The following is a 26,234-nucleotide window of genomic DNA, read 5'->3' on the forward strand; positions in this document are numbered from 1 at the left end:
TTGAATTTATTTTGTTTGTAGAATCAAACCTGGAGATAAAACTCATGAACTACTAAGATGTTCTAAAAAAATAAAAAAGATGCAGTTGTCTGCTTAGTCATAAATTAAAGATGACAATTCTGGTGAAAGTCTGTAAGTCATACCTAGTGTTAAATCCATAAATTCCTTGATTGCCTAAAAACACTCTCCTGCTATTTCTGTAAATAAAAGCTGCTTAAAACTGCTGCTGGCAGTTTGTTTTATTTCAGTCTGGAGTTCAAACTGAAGCAGATCTATCAAATGAGTCAAAAAAGTGTTTAGCGTGCCACAATTTCTTCCAGTGCCACAGTGCAGCATGTGATTTTATAGTGGAAGATGTAGTCACAATTCCATGATCGTTTAGATCAGACCATTAACCTTTTTGTTTATATGGCATAACATGAAGATGAGTGGGTACCTGTAAGGGTCTATTCAGTATCTTACCTGGGAAAGAAAGCGTTTGGCTCATTTCAATCTTAGACAATCAGACAGTGTTCTGCAATTTTCATTACTGATCCAGATATTAGTAAAAAAATATGTAAGTGGTTACCACCAATGCTACTACGATAATTTTCATTTTTGTAGTTATTGCGGCTTGAACATATTTATTCAATTATCACAAGCTATAAAATGCTATAATTGCTTTAGTACAGTATACTGTCAAAACCTGTTGTGGCTGTTCTTGAGATTGAATGCAGAAAGCGATGGGAACTGCCTTGATGGAGAAATCCTTCCAGCAATAAGAATCCCAGCAAAGCTATATAGAGCATCTGAAGGCTTTCCAGAGCATCTGTCTTTCCACAGAGTGTACTGCACAATAATGCTTAAGAGAACTTAAAAGAAGAAAGAAAATATCACAATTTCAGGAAAACTGTTTGGATCAGGAACTGAGCTGTTATTAAATTTGATTGTTTTTATTAAAAATATGTTGGTTTTTTGTTGAAACTGAAATGTATGCATAATTTGCTCTTGCCTCATGAAGTTCACTTTTTGGTGATCAGATACTAGTTAAAGATCTTTATTGTGTTTACAAAATGCAAGCTTGTTTTCTATTCTGTTGTCTCTTTTTATCATTCCTTACATTGAATTCTGTAATGGAAAGTTTATAAAAACCTAGTGTGAAATAGTGTGAATTGCTAAAAGACTAGGTTTCATATTTTTTTGGTAGCTTGGCTCAATGCCTGCTAACAGAAATTATTTTGTCTGATTTTCACATTTATTACTTCTGGAGAAATGTAACAGGATAAAAGTTCTAGCTCAAATCATGAAATCACAGGATCACAGAATGGCTGAGATTGGAAGGGACCTCTGGGAGTTATCTGATCTGAAGCCCAGCTTAATCAGGAATGCACAGAGCGGGCTGTCCAGGCCCATGTCCAGACAGCTTTTGAAGATCTCCATGCCGTTTTAATGATGGATAAAAATACTGTCTTGAAAATTCCAAGTAAATATTTGAGTCATTGAATTAACCTTATTGTTTTAAAAAGACTTGTCTAAAAGTTTTAAAGGCAAGTTTTGATTGACTTGAAGTAGTTTATCTGAAATTATTTCACAAATTTTTGTTTCAAAGAAGGTTTCTTATTTTTTCACTTTTTATAGAAGTATGGTTTTCTACTCAATTATTCCTATGCTACATATTGTGATATCTGTTTAGCAACAGCCACTTTTTAAATTTTCCATTTGTTTTTTTGCTACACTATATTAACGTGTCTGGATGGGTCAACCAGGTATTACATTCATATTAGATTTAGTATCTACAGATACTAAAAATTTTCCCAGTTTCTGTGCATGCAGAGAGCTACAGTGTTGTATACCAAAGACTTGACTTCCCTGTGTTTTTCCTCAAACCTGTATGTAACTTCCACTGAAAAAAAATTTGCAATGATTGGTGCTAGTGTCAGCCTTACAGCTATTAAAATAAGTTAAAATATTTAATTTAATAAGTGCAGTGAGATCTGGGATACCCTTTCTCTTTTAAGAAATTAGACAAGATAATTCCTTAACTCTTAGAAAGCAGCTGTTTTGCAGATCTTAGTACTAGAGTCAATTGCAGTACTTAGAATAAGAGGGAATATTTTCCATAACTTATGGAGCTCATTTTATTGTGTTTCATTTGAGTTACTAAGAGTACATATTAAGAAAATCCAGAAGAAAGAAAAAATAAAGTTTTATTGGCTGAACTCTTGAGCAAAAACCTAGGCCTAACTAAAGTTATCTGTCAAAAACCAAAATAAACTTCAGATGATTTGCCTTAACATTCTGCCTTGAGAGTATGTGACTGTTCACAGCTTAGTCTCTGATTTTCATTGAAGAGATGACACTTTCACAGGACTGTAGCAAATTGGATCTAGGTACATGTGACAGTATGCAGAATACAACGACTGCTGTGTTGTGTATATAAGCAGTTTAAAAGGAGTTGTTTTAATTTGTATTATCCGTGACAATTATACGCTGCAATCAGGGTGAAATGCAAGACTTCCCTTACTTCCTGTTTATACAGACTTTATCCTCTTTTACTCTGTGTTTCTTAATGATTGTTTTGTACTCTCCCTCCTTGTTCCTCAATACTGACAGCTTGTCCTGCTTAGTTTTGCCACAGAGATGGTGTTGGATTAACTTCTGCAGAGCTGTTATTAAATTGTTCATGACTCATTCTTCTCTTGCTTGCATGAGTGAAATATGCCTGCTAAAAAAATCATGCCATGGCATGGCAAGGAATACTTAACCAGCCCGCTAAGCATGCTATGTTTTAGGAGATCTGCATGGCAGGATTAATATGCTTCTTCCTAATCTCTGTCAGCTGTTTTCTGTTTCACTGCCATGTGAGTAAAATACTATGTTCGTATAGCAAGCAAAGTGGTGCCATGGAATGCCTTAGGGTATCTTCCACGCTGTTAGCTTTCCTTTCATGATTTGAGTTACAGATAGGACTCACAAAATAACAGTTACATGTATTTAGGCCACTTTTTGCCTTTCCTGGCCCTACATTTGTGAAGATAACATATTGCCTGAACTGGGATTTGCATTTGTATTCCTTTTTTCCTTTGGAAATATTTGTTGTTTTCTGCATTCAGACTGATAGTAGAGATATAGAGAAACACTACTGGGATAATTTGAGAGATTACTTCTTGTTTGTGCTGGCTTTGTCTTTGCTCTGTACACCTTGAATAATGACTCAAAATTAACACCAAAGATTAGTGAAGTAATATGAAGAGCTTTCTCCAGTCTGTTGCCTGACAAACACCTTAATCACTCTATTTCTGTCAAATTCTGTGTATTTAGATTGTTAAGTAGGTAATTTATTTACATTTCAAGAACTGTATATGGCCACCAGTTGGGTCATAAGGTTCTTTTACAATCAACTACAGTTTTTCATGTATGAGTCTAGAGCGTTTGATCCAAATTCCATTGCGAGCAATTGAGAATGTTGCTTGGAATTTTAAGTGCTTGGATGAAGTGTAAAACTAGACGGTCTTATAAAGGACCATGAAAGCAGTAAAGCTTCTGGTAAACATGGAATATCAAAGTAGAAAAAATAATAAAGTGTTTGATAAATGACACATTATTTATATATACAATACCTAAACAGTAAATGTATATATGTTTAAATACGTTCTTTAAAACTATCTAGATATTTTTTGAAGCTATCTAGTTTTTTTTTTCTTAAAAAAGGTATCTAGAACATGTGAGAGGACAACAGTGAACAGAGTTTGTCATAACTTTGTTCCTGACACAATGATAGGCCAAGTCTGGGAGACAGACACTATTCACAACAGGCTCCTCAGATTGCTTTTGAACACTTTACTGATATGCTTCATTAACCCATGAAGTGAATTTTCAATACAGGGAAATAATCATTAAGATAAGTCATACAAGAGCTGAGATAAAAGTCATAAATAGGTTCATTTATGAACCCAAGTTTACAGTTCGCAGCTTAATAGTTTTGGCTACACAATGTATGTGAGAAAAGTAAGAGAAGAGAACAGAGCCTGAAGAATGCTGCTTTGTTCTATTTACCATATGAGGTAAGCTTAATACCTAGTGCTCTACTTAGCACGTTGCGAAAGGTCTTACTGGTAATATACTGTAGTGGCAGTAGTCTGTGCCATAGCAATTGGCAGATGTTTCATATTCCACAGCATTTTAATAGACTTTTACCCATGGCAAATTACTTGGATATTATTCTATGTCATAATACTGAGATTGTCCCATTGCATTCTGCCTCCTAAGTTTACTGTTACCTCTGCACAATCACAACCCTCTAATCGTGGGTGAAAACATACTACCCTTCAGCTGTTTGATTCTAACTTGTTACTGTCTGCAAAGTAAATCCATGTTTAAGATGCAGAATACCCCTCCCTCTTTTTCAGAGGCATGTTGGTATATTTGCTTCTTTGGGCTTGCACCTTTGCTGACTGAAGTGCCAACTTAAAGATTACTTTATCACCAACTTTCAGATTTTGAGTATTTTAAGTAATGGTGATTAAAAAGCATAATCAAAAGTAAGTAATGTGAAAGCAGTGGGAACTGTAAGCACTCATGGCACTTCAGAGCTGAGTGTTCAATATTAGAGGTAGATTATTGTTTGCTCTCTTTATTAAGCCTGTTTTACTTTAGTTATCAATAAGGATGCCAGCTGGAAGGCCCGGGGCTTGATATCTTAAAGAATTCGGTCTCTGAGATTGTTAAAGTTTTAACGGTAGCAAACCTGCAGTCAAACTGTGGAATCTCAGAAGAGATGTGTAGATATTAAATGCTGTTGACAGATCATAATTAATCAGATACTTTTGTATCACTGTTAGTTTCTATTTTGGGTGCAACAACAGATAAAATGAGTAAACAAAATCCAGCTCAAAATAAGAGCATACGCTTTTTAACCATGGCCTTGAAATAGGCTTTCCTTGTGAATTAGTGAAACTGTAATGACAAACTATACTGGCAGCATCGCTGCCACTGATGTCTTCTGAGGATGAGTTTTACTAGAACTTCTAGCTGAAAAGTTTCAAAGTAAGGATTTTAAGTTTTGGGATGATGACATATGTTGACTTACTTGAACTCCAGTGCTTTGCTGAATACAAAATAAAAGCAGAATTTTATGTTTCAGGAAAATATTTTAAGATAATCTCAGGCAAAAGGAGTATGAAAGCAAACTGGGAATCAGCTACAATTACATGAATAGTTAAGGCAATTAATGCAGTACAATGTGTTAAAGGTCAAGTAAAGGTACAGTCACTGGTTATAAATTTTAGCGTATAGTCATTATTAAGAGAACAATTTGTCCATTTGCTTTTATAGGAGGATGATGACATGAAGTTCTGTCTCGTACTCACTTCCTGTCTCATTTCAAGGAACACTGTACACCTGTCACTATACTTCCTAATCTTTTAAAACCTCCTTAAACTGTGCCTCCAGAGCTAACAAAATACCTTTTTCCTGTCTACTTTATATGTAAATAACAGATTTATGAAAGAAGTTTCCTTTGGTTGATTGCCTTGGTTTGGTTTCAGAAATTACAAAGCCAGTCAATTGTAAAACTCTGCAGTTTCCATTAAGTAGCAAGTGTTTTAGATGTTGTTTCCAAATAATGCTGATGACTGCAGAACCATTGCAGAAAATAAAGTAAGTTCCTTCACAAGAAGCAAGTTCTGTTTGAGAATAAGAAAGTCTTGTTCTTCTAATATATTCAAGCTGAACAATTTGCTGATTCTGATTTGGGGAACAAGAAGTCACAAGTCTATTTTCAGAATTTCAGTAAAGAATAGAGTTTTCTTGATATTTGACTGCTGGAACTGTCTAATATTACATAATTAGATGTGATGCGTGTTTTGAACATAGAAACCTGTAGTAGATGTATTAATAACATCACATCAATATCTAGAGACATATTAGTTAAGATGGAGACAAATAGTAAAACAAGACTGAAAGCATTTTGGAACCTACCAAATTCTCAAGCAAAACTTGGTCAAACCTATCACAGTTTTCTTACTGAAGAAAATATTTTTTATTATTTACGTTGAGCAGCCATACTTGGTGAAACAGACACAGATTATTTATTTATTTTATTGTTATTCATTTCTAATTCAATAGTTTTGTATTTGTTTTCTTACTTTTATTAAAGAAGCAACGCACAAAAGGAGAAGTGAGGCATATGTTGTACCTTCTCAAGGATCTAAATGCATGTAATTGGATCAGAAACAAGTTTCTAATTTTGAAATTCATTCATCCGGATGAAAAGGAATTTTTTTCCTCTAGGGAACTGGTTGGAAAAGCTAACAGAATTGGAAAAAGCATTGGAATGTGCAGGGAGACTTCTCGGTTCATGAAGTCTTCGTGATGAACAGTGGGAGTTCAGTGGCTAGAGCTGCTGGAGAACTGTATGGAGGTTAGAAAAATAAGTCACGCAGCTCAGACTGGCAAAATAAAAGGTTCAGGCATACACAACAATCAGTTATTGTAATTTTAATGGAGGAAGTAAGGATACTCTAGACAGTTTAAATTTACTGTTTGCATTCATTATCTTTCCTCTTCTGCTGTTATGGAAAGGAGAAATACAAATTAGGGATGGAAATAAGTAAAACAGCAGTGAAGGAATTGCTATTTTGAGAGATATATATACCATTCCCTTCTGTATCTACTGCTGATAGAAACACCATAATCTCATCTGGGCAAGAAAGATGCGTTAATATTGAACATATTATTATCTTTATAATGAGAAATTATGACTGATTTTCTGTGATGGTGGAGAAGATAGTGTTTCATTATGTGTAACTGAAAAACTTGAATTGCTTGTGTGATGTTTTGTAAATCAAAACGTTACAAATATTTTGACTTAGATTTCTCCTCCCTTACATGAAGATTGGATGAGACAGATAAAGTATAGACAACATCTATTTTTTATAGCTTCCTGAAAGAACCCAGACAATAATGAGGTATTGAAATATGCCTCAAATTGTATTAAAATAGATAGTTTGAAAACTCTTAGTAAGGACAGATCGTAAGACCCTAAAAAAAAATCATCATCAGAAATGGCTTTTGAGTAGGTATCTTCCAATATGTCTGGAATGCCTTGGGATTGCTCTAGTAGTGAATTCCAGTGCAAAGTAATTATATACCATTTCTGAATCTTGTTGAATACCAGCAAATCATATCAAAGTAGTTTTACACCTGTGCTGTAAAAGATCCAAATTATTAGCAGCAAATTTTACAGGATAGCTACAAAAAAAAAATCTTTGAAAATTATTGAGCCAAAATCCAGCTCATAAACATTCAAAAATTAGAGAACATCATTGACTATGTTGACTGCTGTGTAACAAAATTCCTAACTCTTGTTTTCTGGAGTCCTTTGTGCAGTTGAAAGTGTTACTTAGAGTACTGAGTAGTAGCCAGAAAAGACATTCCAACTTTGCAGCCTGGGAAACAAAACTCTGCAAGTGAACTGTAATCCTACAAGCAATATAAGATGTTGAATATACCAGGGGTGAAATGGAAGCTGCTTAGGATGTTCTATTATTATTATTTGTTAGATATGTGGCGTAACGTACCCATTGAAGAGGCAGTGTCTTCTGCCTCCACAAAATATTCCATTACCCAGAAATTCAAACCTAACAATATCTGCACTGTCTAGCGCGTGTATAGAATAAATATGTTTCTTGTATGCAAATGTGTGACAAACTTTTACAGCCCAGGTTTAACTGCATTATTCCCCACGTCTGTGCAGGCTGGTGAGTTCTGAAATACCTACAAATCACTTCTTACTAAAAGATTGTTTCCCCAGCTTTTTTCCCACTCATTTTTGCTGACATTCTTAAACAGTTTCTCAGGCAAGCATGACAATTGTTTGCATGAATGATACCCAAGAATTTATAGTTGTGTGCTTCCTCAGCTTATACAGGTTGTTACACTGAAAATAACTGAGCTTGTGAATTTACTCCAGTAGTGGATATGACCCTTTGCAGCAACTAGAGAATCAGAATTTCTTGTTGAAGTGGAAAAACAAAAACAAAAAAAAACCATGCTTGGTGACCATTTTGGTAAATCTCAGCCTGATCTGTGATTGTCATATGTGGTTTGAAACCACTGTATTTCACATAGTAATCCCACAAAAAAAGTCTCCCCTTTCCCACTCGATTTCTTTCCTGACCTAGTCCTCTCTTTACTAATGTGTATGTCAGCCTGCATACGTAGTGCATTATCCTGTAGACCTACTTGTTAATACTTTTCAAACCTGTAAATATAAGCTGAACTGTCAAATATTTTCAGTGCCACTCTTTGTCCCAAACTTCTGTTACTTTGAGGAAAATATCCAGCTCAGGCCAAAACTAGCAAGTCAATTCTGTTATTTTTATAAGATTATCACAGGAATGCCAATGAAAATATTCTTAAGTTACAATGGGTGTAACACAGGATTTTCACACTACCCCCTCCCTCTGGGGGAAATCCATAACTTTGTCTACAATGTGAACTCCACTCGTATGGGTCAGGACAAATTTACCCAGTCAGTGTGTTTGTTTCCACTTCAATTTTCATTGGCACAAAACCAAACAACTAAGGGGAAACAGGCAGTGCAGGGCCCCCACCCTGGCTCTGAACATATTTTCTCCTATTGTAGCTGGTTCCCTCAATTTCCCAGATCAATTAAAATCTGCTGGAGTTACTGCTGTGATAAAGTCAGTTGCTATCAGGAGGTAGGATATAGTATGCTAGAATGATCAAGAGGGGTCAGAGCTTTTAGTGGCAATGATAACCCAAGAGAAATAAATACCTACAGAATTTCAGAGTGAAATGAGTTCCAGGGGCAAATGGAATATCTATAAACACAATGAATTCCTAATGATCCCTATATAGCACTATCATACCCCTCTAAGAGGATAAAAAACATCGACCTTTACTTTCCCAAGACTATGATTACGTATTGGAGATCTGTCATGTGGCAAATCGTGTCAATATCTGAATGATTCTGTTTGAGAGGGTGCTAGTGTGGAGAAGTCTCTGAAGAGCAAATGTAGAGTCTGCACCTGGGGAGGAATAACCACATGCATCAGTACAGATTAGAGGATGACCTGACGGAGATGAGCTCTGTGGAGAAGGACCTGGGGCTCCTGGTGGACAACAGATTGGCAGTGAGCCAGCAGTGTGCCCTTGTGGCCAAGAAGGCCAGTGGTATCCTGGGGTGCATTAAAAAGGGCACAGCCACCAGGTCAAGGGAGGTGATCATTCCCCCCTGCTCTGCCCTCATGAGGCTATGTTTAGACTACTGTGTCCTGAGCTCCCCAGTTCTGAGCTCCCCAGTTCAAAAAAGACAGGAAATCCACAGGAGGCCCACAAAGATGATAAGGGGCCTGGAGCATCTCCTGTATGAGGAAAGGCTAAGTAATCTGGGTCTGTTCAGCCTGGAGAAAAGAAGACTGAGGAGGGATCTGAGAAATGCTTATAAATATCTAAAGGGAGAGGAAAGGAAAAGGATGAGTCCAGGCTCTTCTCAGTGGCACGTAGCAATAGGACAATGAGTAATGGCCTAAAACTTGAACATAAGAAGTTCCATAATAACACATAGAAGAACTTCTTTATGGTAAGGATGATGCAGCACTGGAACAGGTTGTCCAGAAAGGTTGTGGAGCCTCCTTGTATGGAGATGAATATTCAAGACTCATCTGGATGCCTACTTGTGCAATGAACCTATTATAGGGAACCTTTTTAGCAGAGGGGTTGGAATCAATGATCTGCTGAGGTCCCTTCTAACCCCTGCGATTCTGTAATTCCCAGTAAAGTCTCAGCAGTATGAACAAACAAGAACCTAAAGCCAGTGTTAGGTTCCAGTCCACTGTATATATCCATTAAAGAAAGAGTTAAGAATTGCTCTGCTGCCTTTTAGAAATCTACTTACAAAAAAACAAATATTAAATGCTCTCCAAATGTAGAACCATGCTATATAGCTTTTTCACAGCTTATGTGAGTGGCTTTTTTTTCGTGAAAGGCCAGCTTGCTGCTAGTGTTTTCTGGTAAATGCTGCATGACTCAGTAATTTACTCGTTACTTCTGCTTTTCTAAACTTAACCTCAGATTTAAAAGTAAGCTTTGCTCTTCCTGATTTTTGTTGCATTATTAAGGTTACTGACATCAAGTGTATCCTGGAAGGTAGCTATGATTATTGTTCTGGAAATAGGATGTACTACTACCTGCTGCTTCTTGATTTACACTACTTGTAGCAATACCTGTTTCATTGGCTCTTACATAAGACTTATAAAATAGAACCTAGGGCTCTTCCTCTCATGGTTACATTCCCTTTCCCACACATGTGCTGGCCCAGGAGCGTACTCTGCCTCTTAGGCCAGTTCAGTCAGTGTCCGAGATTCACACGGTTATAAAAACTTGGTAGCCATATTTGGCTGTAGGTTCAGAATGGTTCCTGGCCTGTGCCAGCTACTGAGCCATGCCCAGGAATGGTTTGGAGATGAACCCCCTGGATCCAGGGGCTAGTCTAAGACTTTAGCAGCACTGGCACTTATGTCCCAGAGCCTCAGACTACTCTGTGATCTTAGCCATTGGGGTGGAGCTATTGATACATTGCTTGATCAGCTGTTTCAGATTAGTTTCAGGTACAAGCTGTGAAATCTAAAATTCCTGTAGCTATATCTGTTCTTATTAATTACTGTGTGTCTTCAGGGATTCTGAAGTATTCTAGATACTTAGCAAAATGTCTGTTGGCTTTCTGAATTTTATATTTCCTGCTTTAATGCTTTTCTGGTCGGAGTCCCGCAGGCTAATGTAACATATGAAAAAATACTGTCTTTTATCAGTTTTCCATTTACCACGTAATTTTATTAAAAACCCTATTCTTGTCTAATAAGAGAGGAAAAATATATATATTCTAATTTAATTTAAGTAAAAATTTAATTTCTAAATAATCTAGAAAGCAGGGTTAGAGCAATAGGAAGCAGGAATAATAAGTGACTTCACAAACAGCAGTTACACATTCATGTGTGCCTATAAATTAGCCTGCAAGGAAATTTTTTTCCGGTTCAACCCTTTAAAAGACATACTCCATCAGCAAAAGATGTGAGACAAGCTGATATGATTTGCCAGGATATAGAACTTTGTGTCTCCTGGCTTCCGTGGCCAAAGCCCAACTGCTGAATTATTTTGTAAGAGTACAGTCCTGCCTTTCATTGAATTATAAAAGGCTCCACCAGGGTTATATGCTATTTCCAGTCCGGAATATGGAGGCCTACAATTCTTGCTGGGTACAGGGAGTACTGTGCAGATGATGCAATGGGAACAGTGCAGAATGAGCGTCCAGGCTGGGGTTTTAATACTGAAGTACTGAAAGTAGTGTTAACTGCAAATCAACAAAAGTCACACTTGCAAACTAAGAAAAAAACAGAAAAAAATATGTATTTGTAATTGCATTTTTATTATATTCACGATGTGCAAAAAGCATTTGGTTGTGTGTGGCAGCCAAAGTAGGATAATGTAAAGGTGTACAAAGTTCTTAAGATTTTTTATTTTCTTTCAATTTGGCTAATGCAGATGGTTTCACACAAAAGCTGGTAATGTTTATCTTGTTGGGGATTCTACGTATTCTACACATATTAACATAAATATTTTAGAAATGTTTTAGAGTATTATTTAAATTACACTGGGATTCATTTGTTGATAAGTTATACCACACTGCCAAGTGTTTTGTAACCAGCACTTTAATTATTCAGTAGCAGGTGAAATTTAAAGCCCCCCAAAGGTGATCTGACGTTGATTTCTTCACACAGATATTAACCTGTGTCATACCTACTACCGATGCCTTTGCAGAGCTGGAAGTTAATGTAATATTCTACTAGTAAAGGGTGGTGGGATGAGGTTGAACCCAGCAAAAGAAATAATGTTTTTATTTTCAAGAGGGAAAGACAGGGAATATGGCACTTTGACTTAGTGACGTTTTTAGAAAATTTGTTGCTGCGTTAGAATTAAAGCTTGTCTTTAGGAAGAAGGTAGTTTTGGAAAAAAGAAAGAAAAAAAAACAACAACAACACCCACATGTTGGAAAGAACTATTTTTGTGGCAGTTTGGGGAAAAAAAAAATCAACCCCTTGTTCTCCCCAGATAAATTCAGTCAGCAAACTAGGAATCTAGAATATGCCCCTAGAAGGAAAAAAGAAAGACTATGGATAGTTGTGTGGACATTAGACCAGGTATAAAACGGTTCATGTTGATTAATTAAACATCTGGTTACTAACTTTTCATATGCAATGTATGCCTCAGATAGGATCTCTCTGCTTGCATGGGTGTTAGCTCATGCTGGTCCAGTTATTACGCTTTTCCTTTAGAAAGAATAGAAGATAGTTAAAATTAGGGGCAATAACACGGTCTTCTTCACTGCTTGAGTCCTCACAGTGCCTCACCTGTTGCCTTGCTAAGGTGCCTACAACTGTGTAGTGATCCCCCATTCAGATGTTTTTGAGGGCAGTGTTAAGGGCTAAAGACATGACAGTGAAGGTGACCTCACCCTTGTCACATTATACATGCAGGCATGTCAGGATAAGAATCTTATTTTCCTTCCATTTATAGCAAAGAGAATCCTTATGTTTTTCTTATATTTTTCCATTTAGCCTAAATAAATAAATAAAATTTGGGTGCTTAAATAGTTAAGCTCAGTATTGTGTGCTTAATTTAAGGATTCTGATGCATGCTAGCATTATCTGTTGTGAAAATGATTTTTATTCTTGCCAGTGTAATATGGCAAAGCAAAGATCTTTTTGACAGATCAAACAGCTTCTACAGTCTGGAAAGCCAACAAAGAAGCATAAGTAAACCTCTCACTTCTCCTCATCTGTACTTCTTCAGAAAGAACTCAAACAAATTATGCATTACACAGAGTGAAGGCAGGGTAGTTTGGTGGGAAGAGACTGCAGAAGAGTGCAATGCTCGCTGCTCTGCGTAAGAATTTGTGTAGAACTTATAGGTGGCAGTAAGCATGCAGATAATTCATTTATATCAGGAGTGAATGATGTGACACATATCTGTGAGAAATTTATCCACATTTTGCATATAGATATTTATGTGCACCTACAGATTCCTTTCACATCTGAAATCATTTTTTAAATGGAAGAAACAGGCTACCGTTAAGCCTTTGCTATGTGATAGCTGTTCTGGGTTCAGTGTTTGTGTCTCATATTGAAATAACACGGGTTTGTTTGTTCTGTAGCCTTTCCAGCCCACCCACATCTTGGTGGTTTGGACCTTCCCCTCACTTGTCTGCAGGTGTGTCCTCACTTACCCATCTATTTATGTCATAAATATGTTTAACCTAATGTTTGGCCGTATCTCTGTAGATCTGTTCTATTATGGCATTTTTGAAATAGGAAAAAAATTAATTGCTTATTATAAAGCAAGAATTTTTGTTGCCTAAAACTAATTAAAATAGATATTTTTTATATGTTACTGTGTATGATTTTAAGTTTTCATTTCTATTTTCAACTTTCCACATACTTCTGTGTGACTACAAAGTGACACTACTTGCAATTGCTACTTTTTCAAATGTAGGCAATATGCTTAAAGAATCCGAAATGCATGAATATATAAGTATATATATATATATCTCTCTGAAGTACTAGACAGCGTAGCTAAGATTGTCTGTGGTTTAGGATTTGTCTAATTCTGTCAGCAGGGGAGATATTATTGTTCAGTTGAATAAGACAGAAGGTAATATAAACTGTTTTGTTTTGTTTTCTGAAAATTCAGTCCCATATTTACAGATATATTTCAGGATATTTTCATATGACGTGTCTCCTCTACAGGCAGAAGTAGAGTTAAACTTTATACCAAAATCTTGCTCTTACGAATCTTTCAATGGATTTAAAAAAAAAAATACTGAAAAACAGTGTTAATTCAACCCACACAGTCTATCATTGGTATCCTGTGCTACTGCCTACGCTCTGTGTAGTCATTTGCACTTCTGTCAGGTGGAAAATACTGCATAGAGGGGCCAGTTCATTGCTACAGCCAGTGGATGGAAAAAGAAAAGTCCTATTGCAAACTGTAACTCAGTATGAAAATAAACTGTATAGTGAACGAATTATTAGAGCAGATATTTTTCCCTATAGACACTGTTTACTTCTGATCCTAACGTTCACATGCTTTGAGCTGTTAGAGCTGAACTGAGCAATGATCCAAGCTGAATTGCTTTTGGTTTTTAAAAAAATTCTTGGCCAAACAAAATTTGTAGTCCATCAGTTCTCCTCGGTTGACTAAGAGTAGAAGTGAAAGCATACAGAGAAGTAAAATTCAAAACTCTTGACTAAGATGTAATTGCAAAATATGATGGGACAAAAGATGAGGTTTAGGGGGAACATTATGACTCTAGAGAGAAGTAGAGAAATACATGGAGCCAGATAAAAATATGTATGTAAGCACAGATTTTGGAGGTAAATGCAGAAGTATATTGGACGTAAAAGGTGGAAAAAAGGAAGTGTGAATGTATGGGAAGAGTTTATACAGAAAGTTTCCTTCTTTAAACCAGTGGTCAACATTATAGCTCTGTGGTTTCAGCTGTTCACAAATGGTTTGTGAAAGCCACTTCCAGATGGCATTATCTCAGTGTCCACAGGTGTCTTCTCTAATTCAACTGGATGTGCCAAGGCTCTAAAAACACAAAATCATTTGGTGGGTCAAGGTGGGCTATTAATTTTGTTCCACAGGATATGGGTTTTGTGTAAGTAAGTCTATATTAGTCATGTAAGTCACATTGATCTCTTCAATTAATAACATACTGGTTCCCTTAGCCCTTTAGTTTCAGATGATTCAGGATGATATACGAAAAAGTTCCACAGAAATATTAACTCTTAGTAGAAATTAAAAGGTAGATATGTGAAATAGGCAACAGACTCACAGAAGAAAGGGAATGGTTCCATGGCTAGGAAAAACTGGCAGCCATGAAAACAGGATTCTCTCCCCCCCTTCACTCATAAATTCTTATTAAAGATTAAGAAATTTTTATGACCATAGTTTTCCACTGGCCACTAAGTACTCATTTTTTGATTTTCTACAGTGGACCAGACTGGCAGACTGCTCTCCCAGTTGGAGTTTAAAGTCACTGGTAGTATGCTTTGGACATATGAAATGCTGTACAAATGCTAAGTAGTTAAGGAAAATCAGAACTCTTGTTTCTCAGATTGGGAACTCAAAATCCATGGAAACTTGCCATTTTTTTTCTCATTATCTCTATGTCTAACTTTGTCCTTACAAAATGAGCATGATAGGAGGGAAAATTCTGCTTCTCCATTAGTGTTTGTGGGTCAAGTAACATTCGTGAAAGCTCTAAAATTCTCTAGAGGAATTTATTAATTTTACTTTTTAGTATAGTGTTCCAGTGTCATACTCAATTCTTAACTACTCATTTATTAAGTGAAGCATAAATCCTTTAGAAAAAAATAATATGATTATGAAATGAAAACTATTTCTCCAGGATATTCCCATGAAGGAAATAAATGAGATGCTGTGTGATGCTTTCAGTGTAAGAAATGTGGAAAATAAGTGTTTGATTTCCGTGCATTTGGAGGCTGTTTATTTGATGTTTTTTAGCATATTCAAGAGGGGAGAAAAAGTGAAAGTTTTTTCACTCTATGGAGTATATTTCCTGTGGTCTAGGTTGATAACAAAATGTTTGATAGGCAAGTTCTGTGCAGTTAGAGTTCTTGACCAAGAAAATATACCTATATTTATTCCCATTAAAATTAATAAATTATCTCACATTGCTTGCAGAAATGCTTGTGGCATGTATTGAAACAAGTATTCAGTATCCACAGTTCAGAACTGCTCCAGGCCAATGGGATTGCAAAATATCTGTCAGCTTTGGCTGACAGCCTAGAGTTGCCACAGCAATTTTTCTCTTTAATGAGTAAAATAGGCAGTGTTTGTAGAAAAATAACTGTCTCATGAGAAGCTGTGCAAAAAGTTCCATTCAAAACCATTCTGTTTATATATAGTTTTGTTGTTTATTTTCTTTCCTTTTTACTTACTACTGTGGACATTTACATGAAAACAGGATATTTCTCCTTCAAATTGCAGTCATGGACAGAAGAGCCGCTATGCCAAAGTGAAAGATATTTTCCTCTCCAAATCTGTTTCTTCTACATATGTAATGTGTGCAGTACTTATTTTCCTACCTCCAGTTAGGGGCTTTTTTAACTTCATTAATTTTATAAAACTAGCAAAACAGTACGGATGTAATGACATGAGAGTATGTTAGTGTAAAAAGACGAAATGAGTTAAAAAAAAATCAGTAAAATAAGTAACATCTACATTTCTGTATTTGCAGTGACAAAAGAGATAAAAGTATTTTTACCATGTTTTCTGACATTTTTAAAAATAGCTTAGAGATAATTGCAATCGTTCAGGAGAAAGATAAATAAATAAAAAAGAGCTGAGTCCTGTTTTGGCTGATGATGATCAATAAAAGTAGTGAAGTCAGGCTTCTCCTAAGAAAGTCCATTCTTTTTGATGGACAAATCTACCCTTTCCAGTCTTAGGTTGAATGCAATATCCTACCGGTTTGAGAGGTGCATTAGACTACCTTTACTGACAAATACCACATTTCTTTCAGTCTTTTCGAGTTCAGCAATGTTTTATAATGCCACTAAAGTTATACTTTAGGGATACAGTGCTGAATGAGAGCGCTTTAGCACCCATATGTGATTTCATAACATAACAGCTTAGCCCTTGGCTCCAAGTCCATCTGGACATAGTTGATACATAGCAAAAGCTCTCAACTGCCCAGATAGTTCTGTGCCACTTACTTCTCTAGCAGAAATGGATAGGAGAGTGGATACAGCATACTACCAGATCCTCAGCCACTGTAGCACTCATCCTAGAAATAATGAAGGCAGGAATATGAATTATGAATCATGGAGTCTTCCGGCTGGAGGGCTGCTTCCTCCAGAGCCAACCTCCACCTTGTAGAGGCTCACTTGCCCTGGACTAGGATACCTGTGGCTTATGACTCAGCTGCTTTTCTTGTTTCTCTTCTCTTCAGTATAGGGCTGTTCTCTGAAAACTGATACGTATCTCTGCAAAATGCTTTGTACAAAGCTGTCATCTGCTTGAACAACTGCTGAATTTATGCTAATTGCACTAATAATTAAATATTCCCTCTCTGGTTAAGAAATTGAACAGCAAGATTTCAGGACAGGTGAGTGTAGTCCTCTGATTATACAGATTTGGAGAGAAGTTAGATTACACAGGCTCCAGCTTGTACTGTTCAGATAATGTTTCCAACTTCAGGAGGGAAATATTCCCAGGGGTAATTGAAAATCTTTAAGATAATCTTTTTTTTTTTTTTCTCTCAAATAAGTCTCCAACATTTCCTACATAGTCAGCCTGTATTTGACTTGAAAATCCGATTAATTACTAATCTATTTACCTTCTAGGGGCCACAAGATACACGGCAACACTTCTGCACAATGTTGCTAGGAATTCTCCTTTCAGATGTATTCTTTTTTGGTTGTTTTTTTTTTTGCCACATTAGTTCCCAGAGTCAGGGTCTACTTGCTAAGGCTGAATACCGTATGAATGTGACTCATAAGGAGCCAAGCAGTGGAAAGAAACGTTGAGGGTACTTTGGAGAAGTTTGTTGTGTTTATTCCTGTTTTAGGGTTGATCCCTATGTAACTGGACAACAACTTGTTGAGCTGTTTCTAGCTTAGTCTGGTGCTTGATGAAATGTTTGGAAAGTAATTTGGCACAAATGAGCTGCTTAGTTTCTTCAGTTATCAATTCGTAGAATTCTGTTCCCACCTAGTTAACTCTGTGCTGCTTCAGCAAACTTACATATTTCAACAGCAGGCAGCTCATCTTCATAATGTCATAAAATACACTACAGGGTAACTGTAAAAAGGGCAAGAAATGCATCCCTGAGGATTAGCAGGGCCTGAAATTCTCATGAAGGAGCACAGCAAGTGTACAAAGGTGCATGAGGAAGAGGATGAGAATATTTTAAAGCCTGACTGCCACAAACTTCTCAGTGGAGCTGAGTCAGCATGGGAAGAAGCTCAGTAATGTGGTGTTGATTCAGAGGCCTGTGGCTCACTGCTCCCCTTTTGGGTGATGTGGAAAGCACTTGCCGGAAGTGTTGATGACTAACCTTGGACACTGCAGAATGCTGCTGCTGTGGCTCCTCAGCCCATCTCTTGTGCTGCTGCATTCCAGGGACATTCCACTGGGAAAAATGACGGGGCATGAAGCTGCATATTAGCAGCAGTCAGCATCTGTCCAACAGCCAAAAGATAGAAAGGATACCAGTCATCTTCTCTGAAGTTTTAGTTTAAGTATTCATTTGCATTTGAGAATTCAAAAATGTTTTTGCTTCACTGGTGTTTGCACAATGGACCAATAAGTATAGCAGATATACATAGCTTATACAAATGAATACTCAGCAGTATAACTCCTGTCCCTTTTGTGTGGGAATTCTTATGTAAAATAGTATTTTGCTGTGCTATTCCTCCAGCATTTTGCACACCAAATATGAGGCTTTCTTTTGCCTTTCTTTCCCCCATATTTCTTCATGTTTTTCTGTATAGAAATGTACAGTCATAGAGTTGACAATTAATTTCCTGTTAAATTATCTTTCTTCCTGACCTCCTTCTGTTTTCATTGCCAGCTCATGGATGCTACAACTGTAGGACTGTGCTAACTGACCCCTCTGGAGTTTTCACTTCTCCATGCTATCCAAATGATTATCCCAACAGCCAAGCTTGTAAATGGATCATCCGAGCACCTCATGGATTCATTATACAGCTAACATTCAGTGATTTTGACATTGAAGAAGCACCGGGCTGCATTTATGACTCATTGACATTGGACAATGGAGAGAGCCCAATGAACCTTTGTGGCATCACTGCCAAGGGATTGTCATATAATTCTACTGGAAATGAAATGATTGTGTCTTTTAAAAGCGACTTCAGTATCCAAAAGAAAGGTTTTAATGCCAGCTATGTACGAAGTAAGTAAACACAAACCATTTTATCCCTTTTACAGAAAAAATATCCTGCTAGAAGTAAATTTCTTACAGGTTATTATACAGGTTATTATACAGGTTAGGAATTACACTTTACAAAGGAATCATGTGCTCCTTGAGAGGGATAGGTAATGGGGAAGCTGAAGGATAATTCTACAGACTTATGTGTGTTTTTTTTTAACTAATTTGCTTTTCTGCAGATGAAAGTAAATTATTTTATTCTAGGACATGTAATCTCTCTAATGCATTAGAAACACTTCTATCACACAAAGATTGTAGGCCCAGCAGTGCCCCTTTCAGACAATTCTTGTTGGGCACTTTAAAAGTGGGACATACATACGGAAATATGAAGACCATAATGAGCAGGTTCTTAGCCAAAAGAAACAAGGAGAGCCAAAACCACTGGCGTGGTGAGTCACCCTACAATGGGGAGAAGTTCATGCAAAATACAGAACTTCTTCAAGGTTTTTTCCAGTCTGTAACGTAAACTCTCAGGGATGAACCGTCATTGCAAAACTGCTACCTGTATTCCTTGACCTTTTTTTATTTTCTTAAATATATAGCAACGATTAGATTTTAAAAATCCTAGCAAAAAAAGACACTTTTCTATTCATGCTTTTCTCCTCAGTGAAGACGACAAATGTGACTGATGTTTACTTTGCGATGTTAAGGTACTGCAAGAAGTTGTTCTGAACATAACAGTAAAGGACAGCCACATAAATGAGGACATTAGGATGGTCACTTGCTTCTTTTAATTTAAAACCATTGCCCTTGTGCCGTTACTACAAGCCCTGATAAAAAGTCTCTTCATTTTTCTTAAATGTCCCATTTATATATTTAAAGGCTGCAATGAGTTCTTCCTGAAACTTTCTCTTCTTCAGAAGTCCAGCTCCCTCATCCTTTCATTGTAGGATAGGTACTCAAGCCCTCTGATCATCTTTGTGGCCCTATTTTGGCCCCATTCCAGCTGCTCCTCATCTTTCTTGTGCTGAAGACCCCAGGTTTGGATGCAGTACTCCAGATGGGGCCTCACAAGGACAGAGTAGAGAGGTACAATCACCTTGCTCTTTCTGCTGGCCACCGCTTTTTGGATGCATTCCAGGATAGCCCAGGTTGGCCTTCTGGGTTGCAAGTGCATACTGCTGGTTTATCATAGAATCACAGAATGGCTTAGGTTTGAAGGGACCTTAAAGATCATGTAAGTCTACCCTCCTAATGCGGGCAGGGCTGCCATCCACCAGCTCAGGCTGCCCAGGGCCCCATCCAGTCTGGCCTCAAACACGTCCAGGGGTAGGGCACCCATGACTTCAATGGGCATCCTGTTCCTGTGCCTCACTACCTTCTGAGTAAATAATTTTTTTCCTAATATCTAACCTAAATTTCCCCTTTTAGTTTAAAGCCATTCCCCTTTTTTCTACCTATGTTAGATCAGGTGCGTGCAGCTTTTCATCCCCAGGATCCCCATGTCTTTCTCCACAGGACTGCTCTCAATCAATGCATTGCTTAGTTTGTATCCCTTGTACTGGGGACTGCCCAACTGTAGCACACTTATGTTCTGTCAGCTGGTCGTCTAGAAAGGAAATTTTCAGCCATCTCTTAAGTAACAGGCAAATCTTTTTCATTAAAAGAAATATCAAAATACTTATTGCACATATAATATTTTAAAATAATCTCCCGACTTGTAAGACAAAATTAGTTTCTCTGTTTAAAGGAGTTGTAAAATCAAGTAGATCATATAAAATGATATGTAATCAGATTATGCGACGTGATTTATTGTGTTATTCTTATTCTTTATTATTCTAGTGCTCAATCTTAACAAATAAAATGACTTTTATTGGGAATTTAAGATGCAATATTATCCTCACATGAGGACAAGAGAAGAGGACCATGGAGGCAAACATTTTTATATCCATATCTATTGGCATTTCTGTGAAAGCAAAAATATTACCTCCATGCCAAATTGAAGAGTGCCCTATCTTCATGGATAGCACTCTTACAGTTCAATAGTCTTGGAAGATACCCTTTTATTGTGAATAAGAAGGCTACCCTTCATTGTGGCTAAAGGTGTCAGTGAACTCCACCAGCAAATTACATTTAAATGTTTCACGTGTGTTAGTTTAGGTATCACTGTTAAGGCCTGCTGTTAAGCTACCTTGACGAAGGTTCCTGAGTTTAGTTTCCTTACTCCGAACTGGTAACTCTCAACTTGAATTTGACTGCAGATGTTATGAAGGAGAGCTGGCTGCATGCAAATGGGACAAATTATAACATACAGGCCATGTTCTGCATGGCAACTGTTAGCCAGGAAGTGAACACAGAAAAAGAGTTTTGGTAAATGGGTGATAATGTACTGCTTTCCTTTCATAGAAAATAAGTTATAAAAGCCTGTAGACGTTAGATCATCAATACACATGCTCTGAAATTACGAAACATCTGTACAGCAGATGTCCGAGCAGTACTTTCCTGCTCCTGTAGAGAATTCCCAGAGGCATGGCAGCGATGCTACCTCCTCTCATTTCAGGTCACTGTTGGAGTTTCAAAGCCTCATTGTCTAACTGACATTGTTACTATTGTGAACACGATACCCAGGCACTATCGTGAATTTCTCCCAGAGAGGTTACTATATTATAGTTATGTAGCCATGTTTTCCTTCATGTCTTAAAAGCAAACCTGTAAAAATAATAAAATTAAGTTGTTTGTCCAGTTTTGTGTTTGATAAAGGAATGTAAAGGACCATTCAAAGATACACAACAGTTTGCTATCTAGAAATTTAACTTAAAATGAAACAAATAGTGCATCCTTACACAAAATGTGTGCACAGCAAAATATAGGTGGGGAAAACCAAACAGTATGAGTTTGGGGAGGAAATTAGCTGTGAATAAAACAGCATTTGTGGAACAGTGTTTTCAAAACGAGTTTCACAGAACACATCCTGCTATCCGTAACAAGCTGGCTGCCCACACAAATGCTGGTTTTCCTGGTGCCTCCTGCAACACACCAAAAGCAGATAGATGAGCTGTACACTGAGCAGCAATAAATGAGTGCAGCCTATATGGTATGTGGTGTGTAGACACTGGTAAAACTCAAAAAAGCTGGTATATTTCTTCCAGTATCAGTTGAAGGACAGTTAAAAGCTGTGAAGCTAGAAAATGGCAGAAAAGCAGTTTTCCCCACAAATTATTGTAAAATAGTTATTTTTGCTTGTATGTAAAAGGGAAGTATGTGAGACCATGATCTGAAAGCAAGTAAGGTAGGAGCTCTAAAAAGAAGCAGAAGCAGACTTCTTGTCATGACAACACTTTTGTAAATGCAGATGAGGATTTCAGAACAGTGAGCTATCTGTTGCTGGTCGCTCTGCTGCATTTCAGCTGCCAAGACTTATTTACATTTTATACAAGTAAAAAGTAATGTGTCCAATATAAAAGCTGTTATCTTCCTAGCAGAAACAGTTTAGCATCACCCTGAATGTAGTATAAATTCTTACATGAAAAGACCAAGAATATATGTATTCTTCCTCAGAGAATAATTATCTTCTTCAATGCTAACGTCCGAAATTCATCATTGTGATGACTGGCTGTTCAAAAGTGATTGAGAGAGAGCTCCTAATGTTGATGTCAGGATTTTTTTTTTTCTCCACATGTACAGAATACTTGTCAGTTTTGTGCTTTTGCTGTATGGGAAAGTGCCAACGATTGACTCTGGGAAGCACAGCAGTGTTGAGTAGACTTGTTCACTACCAGGACAGCAGCTTTCCTTCTTCCAGTTTATTTCTTTTACACTGTTTAAATGTAACCAGGTGGTCCATAACTCTCCTGACCATTCCAACATCAACTGAATGGTGCTCATATGAATGAGCTTTTTTCTTTCTCAAGACTTGAATCCTTACACTTCTGGAACACTTTCCATGTTACATAAAGAACTGTACAGTATAATTAAGCCACAAAAAAAGCCCTTGTTTTCAGTGGAAAGTTGAGCACGTTTTCTATCTATAAAATTGTTACAACATATTTTTGCCCTTGGGAAAGAAGAAAAATCTATGAAGTAAATCCAGTAACTGTAAAAGCCCAGGATTTCTCTCTTCAGCCCCATTCTCCAGTTGCTGTTTTGGCACATAAAAGGGCAATGCTTTATGTTATTTTACTGTGATATATATATTGGTCAAATTCTGTCCTTATGTATGCCCAGATATGGTAGTCTGGGGCTCAGATTCATTGCCAGCTGCTGGCAAAGAGAAAGTGTAATACAGTGGACGTGTAGGATCTTTATAGCTCATCTGTCTGTTCCAGAATGTGGCATAATAATCACTCTTCTCTTACATATTTTACCCTCTCAAATGGAAAATTTTTCTTTCACTCTCAGAAGGGAGCAGGTATAATAGTTATTGTATGTAACACGGCACCATTTAAAAATCCTAAGGAAGACTAGGCATTTCATGTGGCAGTTATCTTCAGGTCTAGCAAAATCCAATTTCAGTTTCAGAATATCTAGAGTGTTAGGAAGATGTCAGACATTTCCTGGAGATATGATCTGCCACAGTACAGAAATAAAGAGCCAGAAATAAAGAAGGGCTACTGCTGTGTATCTGGTCTTGTTGACTTCAGTTCTTTTGCATGACTGATAACCTGAAATTTCTTTCTGTGGAGAAATTCACTGGAATTTTTTTTGTGCCATAAGGATCCAATAAAACCGAGTATATTGGCACTATATTTTGAAAAATAATCTTCTCCAAAGTAGACTCAGCAGAATTGTCATTAATACCCTCATGGAGAAAAATCATATGTCATTTAATACTGCGTTTCACATTTGGTAACTGCTATTTTGCCAGTGCAAGTGACAATGCTTAAAAAATTAGAGACAAAGTACTTCTGCCCCTGCCCTTACTGCAGTGCATTGCTTTAGAAGAGGACTAGCCACTTCTAGATGCTCATGCAAAATCTGGAACACATTTACAAAAGGGGAACAGTTTGAATACAAACTGGATATGTAACTACAATGCTGAATCTGAAGATTGCTGAGGACAAAATGAGAAGATGCTTAATGTTTTTTAGAAACTCATTACCAGAATTCAGGAACAAAGGGCTTCAGTTTGCCAAGAAATGTAGAGGAATTTTTCTTCTAATGCAGTATTGATATTTAAAAGAAGTAAAATCTGAACTTTGTTGGTGTAATGCAGTCATGCAGACAAGTAATCAAAATATTAGAACTTCAAAAATCATACTGTGTTTTCCAAATAACTGTTTTTCTCTATTGCCTACTACATCTTTCCTTGATGAATGAATGTTAATAAACAAATGTTTTAAAAATGAGTGTAAACTAGTAGGCAATATTTCCTAATATTGCTCTTGGTACAACTTGGGGAGTTAACTGCAGATAGTGCAGCATTCTCCACCCTGCTGAAAAGGAACTCCACATGTTTCAGGTTGAACACTCTGCCAAGCCAAATTCCCTACAGTGTGTGCTTTTGATATATTGCACTGATAAAAAAAAATAAAATAAAATAAAAAAATAATTAAAATAAACCACTAACCGCTGCCAGTCTGCCTTTATTTTTATATGAGAATACCTTCAATTTAAATAATTTATCTCCTCTCTTTTCTAGTTGCTGTGTCTCTGAGGAATCAGAAGGTCATCATTCCCCAGGATCCCGACACTGATGCTGTATCTGTGGCAGAAACAGTCTTGGTTCCAGAGCTCAGCCAGTTCACACTATGCTTTGAAGCAACCAAGAGCGGCAGTGATGACAATGATGACTGGAAGATTTTCTCTTATACTGATGCATCATCAAAAGAATTTTTCGGCTTTGGGAAGACCACAAAAGGCCATTTTCTGTCCATCTCAGGCACACAGTGCATACTGGACAACGCATTGCCTCAAAATGTGGAGTTTTTCACAGGAACATTTGAACAGCTTTGTGTCATAGGGGATAGTTTCTCGGGCACTATTGGTGTATACGCCAAAAACATCTATCGTAATACATACTGTCCAGATATGTTTGGCAAAGTTATCCCTGGAAATGGGAGGCTTGTGCTGGGCTCTAACAGCAATGAAGTGAGCTCTCTAAATGGGGACGTTTACAACTTCCGCCTCTGGAATTTCACCATGAATGCTCAAACACTAGCCAACCTCAGCTGCGATGTGAAAGGAAACATTGTAGACTGGGAAAATGAATTCTGGAGTATTCCAACTTCAGCACTGAAGGCAGAAAACAATTTGAGTTGTGGTAAGTACGCCTTGCCAATCTTTTTTGCTTATTCTCCCTCCACACACACTTCTGCATTGTGCTGAAAATATCCTAGCAAGAAAAATGAAAGTTCCTCTGAAAGAAAAACAGGTAGGACTTGTCTTTCTTCAACTTTAGTTCAACTCTATACACAGAGGCTTTGAAAGGGCATAAAGTTGTTTCTCTATGGGAAAAGAAAAATCCCCCATGTGTTTTGAGATGCTACTTAAAATAATTTATGATTCAAAGTTCTTCCCCAGTAATTTGTTTACTGGCAATTTACCTACATGAAATGAGGATCACAGGAAAATACCTGCAACCATCAGGTTAGCCAACCACAGTCTCCAGAGAGAAAAGAAGTGTGTTAACTAACAATTAAATAAATGTTTTTGTACCCAACTTTTGATGCTTTCATTACCTAGAAAAAGAACCTGTTAGCATTGTGCTCTTAGTGCAGGGAGACAGTAAAAACAATGGCAAAACTCTAATGCATACAAGACAGATAAATACAAAAATAAAATAAAAAATTAAATTAGTGAAAACAGATGGGAAGGAAGCATTTTAGATCAAAATCATTCATTCTTGTCATCCTGACAATATATTTTCTGCCCTTCTTTAAACTGGCAGTTACTACAGTCTTCCAGTAGATTACATTGAAAGACAAATTTTCATACTCAGTCCAAGCTATTCTCATTCTGTGGCTCAGACACTTTGTTCTTATTCATGCCTAGGTGTGATTTGTATATATGCATGTATTATTACAGCTATTTAACAATTTCCTCCAGAATTTTTAACCAGAAAAAGGAAGAATAATTGTAACTGAAAAAATCCATGCCAGTTTGGAGCTATACATATACATACATATAATTATTATTTTTTTTTAGGAAGGAAACAAATGCTTTGATTAGTGAAAGCATCAGAGATATTTGGATGTTTTAAAATGCATAGGGTAAAATTGGAGACATGGCCAGCGATACCTTACACATGAATGTAGGA

General features: G+C 37.0%; 1 protein-coding gene across 3 annotated transcripts in view; it reads left to right on the forward strand.

Moving 5' to 3' along the window:
- ADGRG6 (adhesion G protein-coupled receptor G6) overlaps positions 1–26,234 on the forward strand; it is a 112,074-nt gene that overhangs the window by 25,993 nt on the left and 59,847 nt on the right. For all 3 annotated transcript variants that reach the window (XM_048936344.1, XM_048936345.1, XM_048936346.1), the window contains exons 3-4: positions 18,662–19,003; positions 24,618–25,238. In XM_048936344.1, the coding sequence (XP_048792301.1) occupies positions 18,662–19,003; positions 24,618–25,238 (963 nt within the window). The remainder of the gene's footprint in view (positions 1–18,661; positions 19,004–24,617; positions 25,239–26,234) is intronic.

The sequence above is a fragment of the Lagopus muta genome, chromosome 2 (genome assembly GCF_023343835.1).
Source record: "Lagopus muta isolate bLagMut1 chromosome 2, bLagMut1 primary, whole genome shotgun sequence".
NCBI classification, from domain to species: Eukaryota; Metazoa; Chordata; class Aves; order Galliformes; family Phasianidae; genus Lagopus; species Lagopus muta.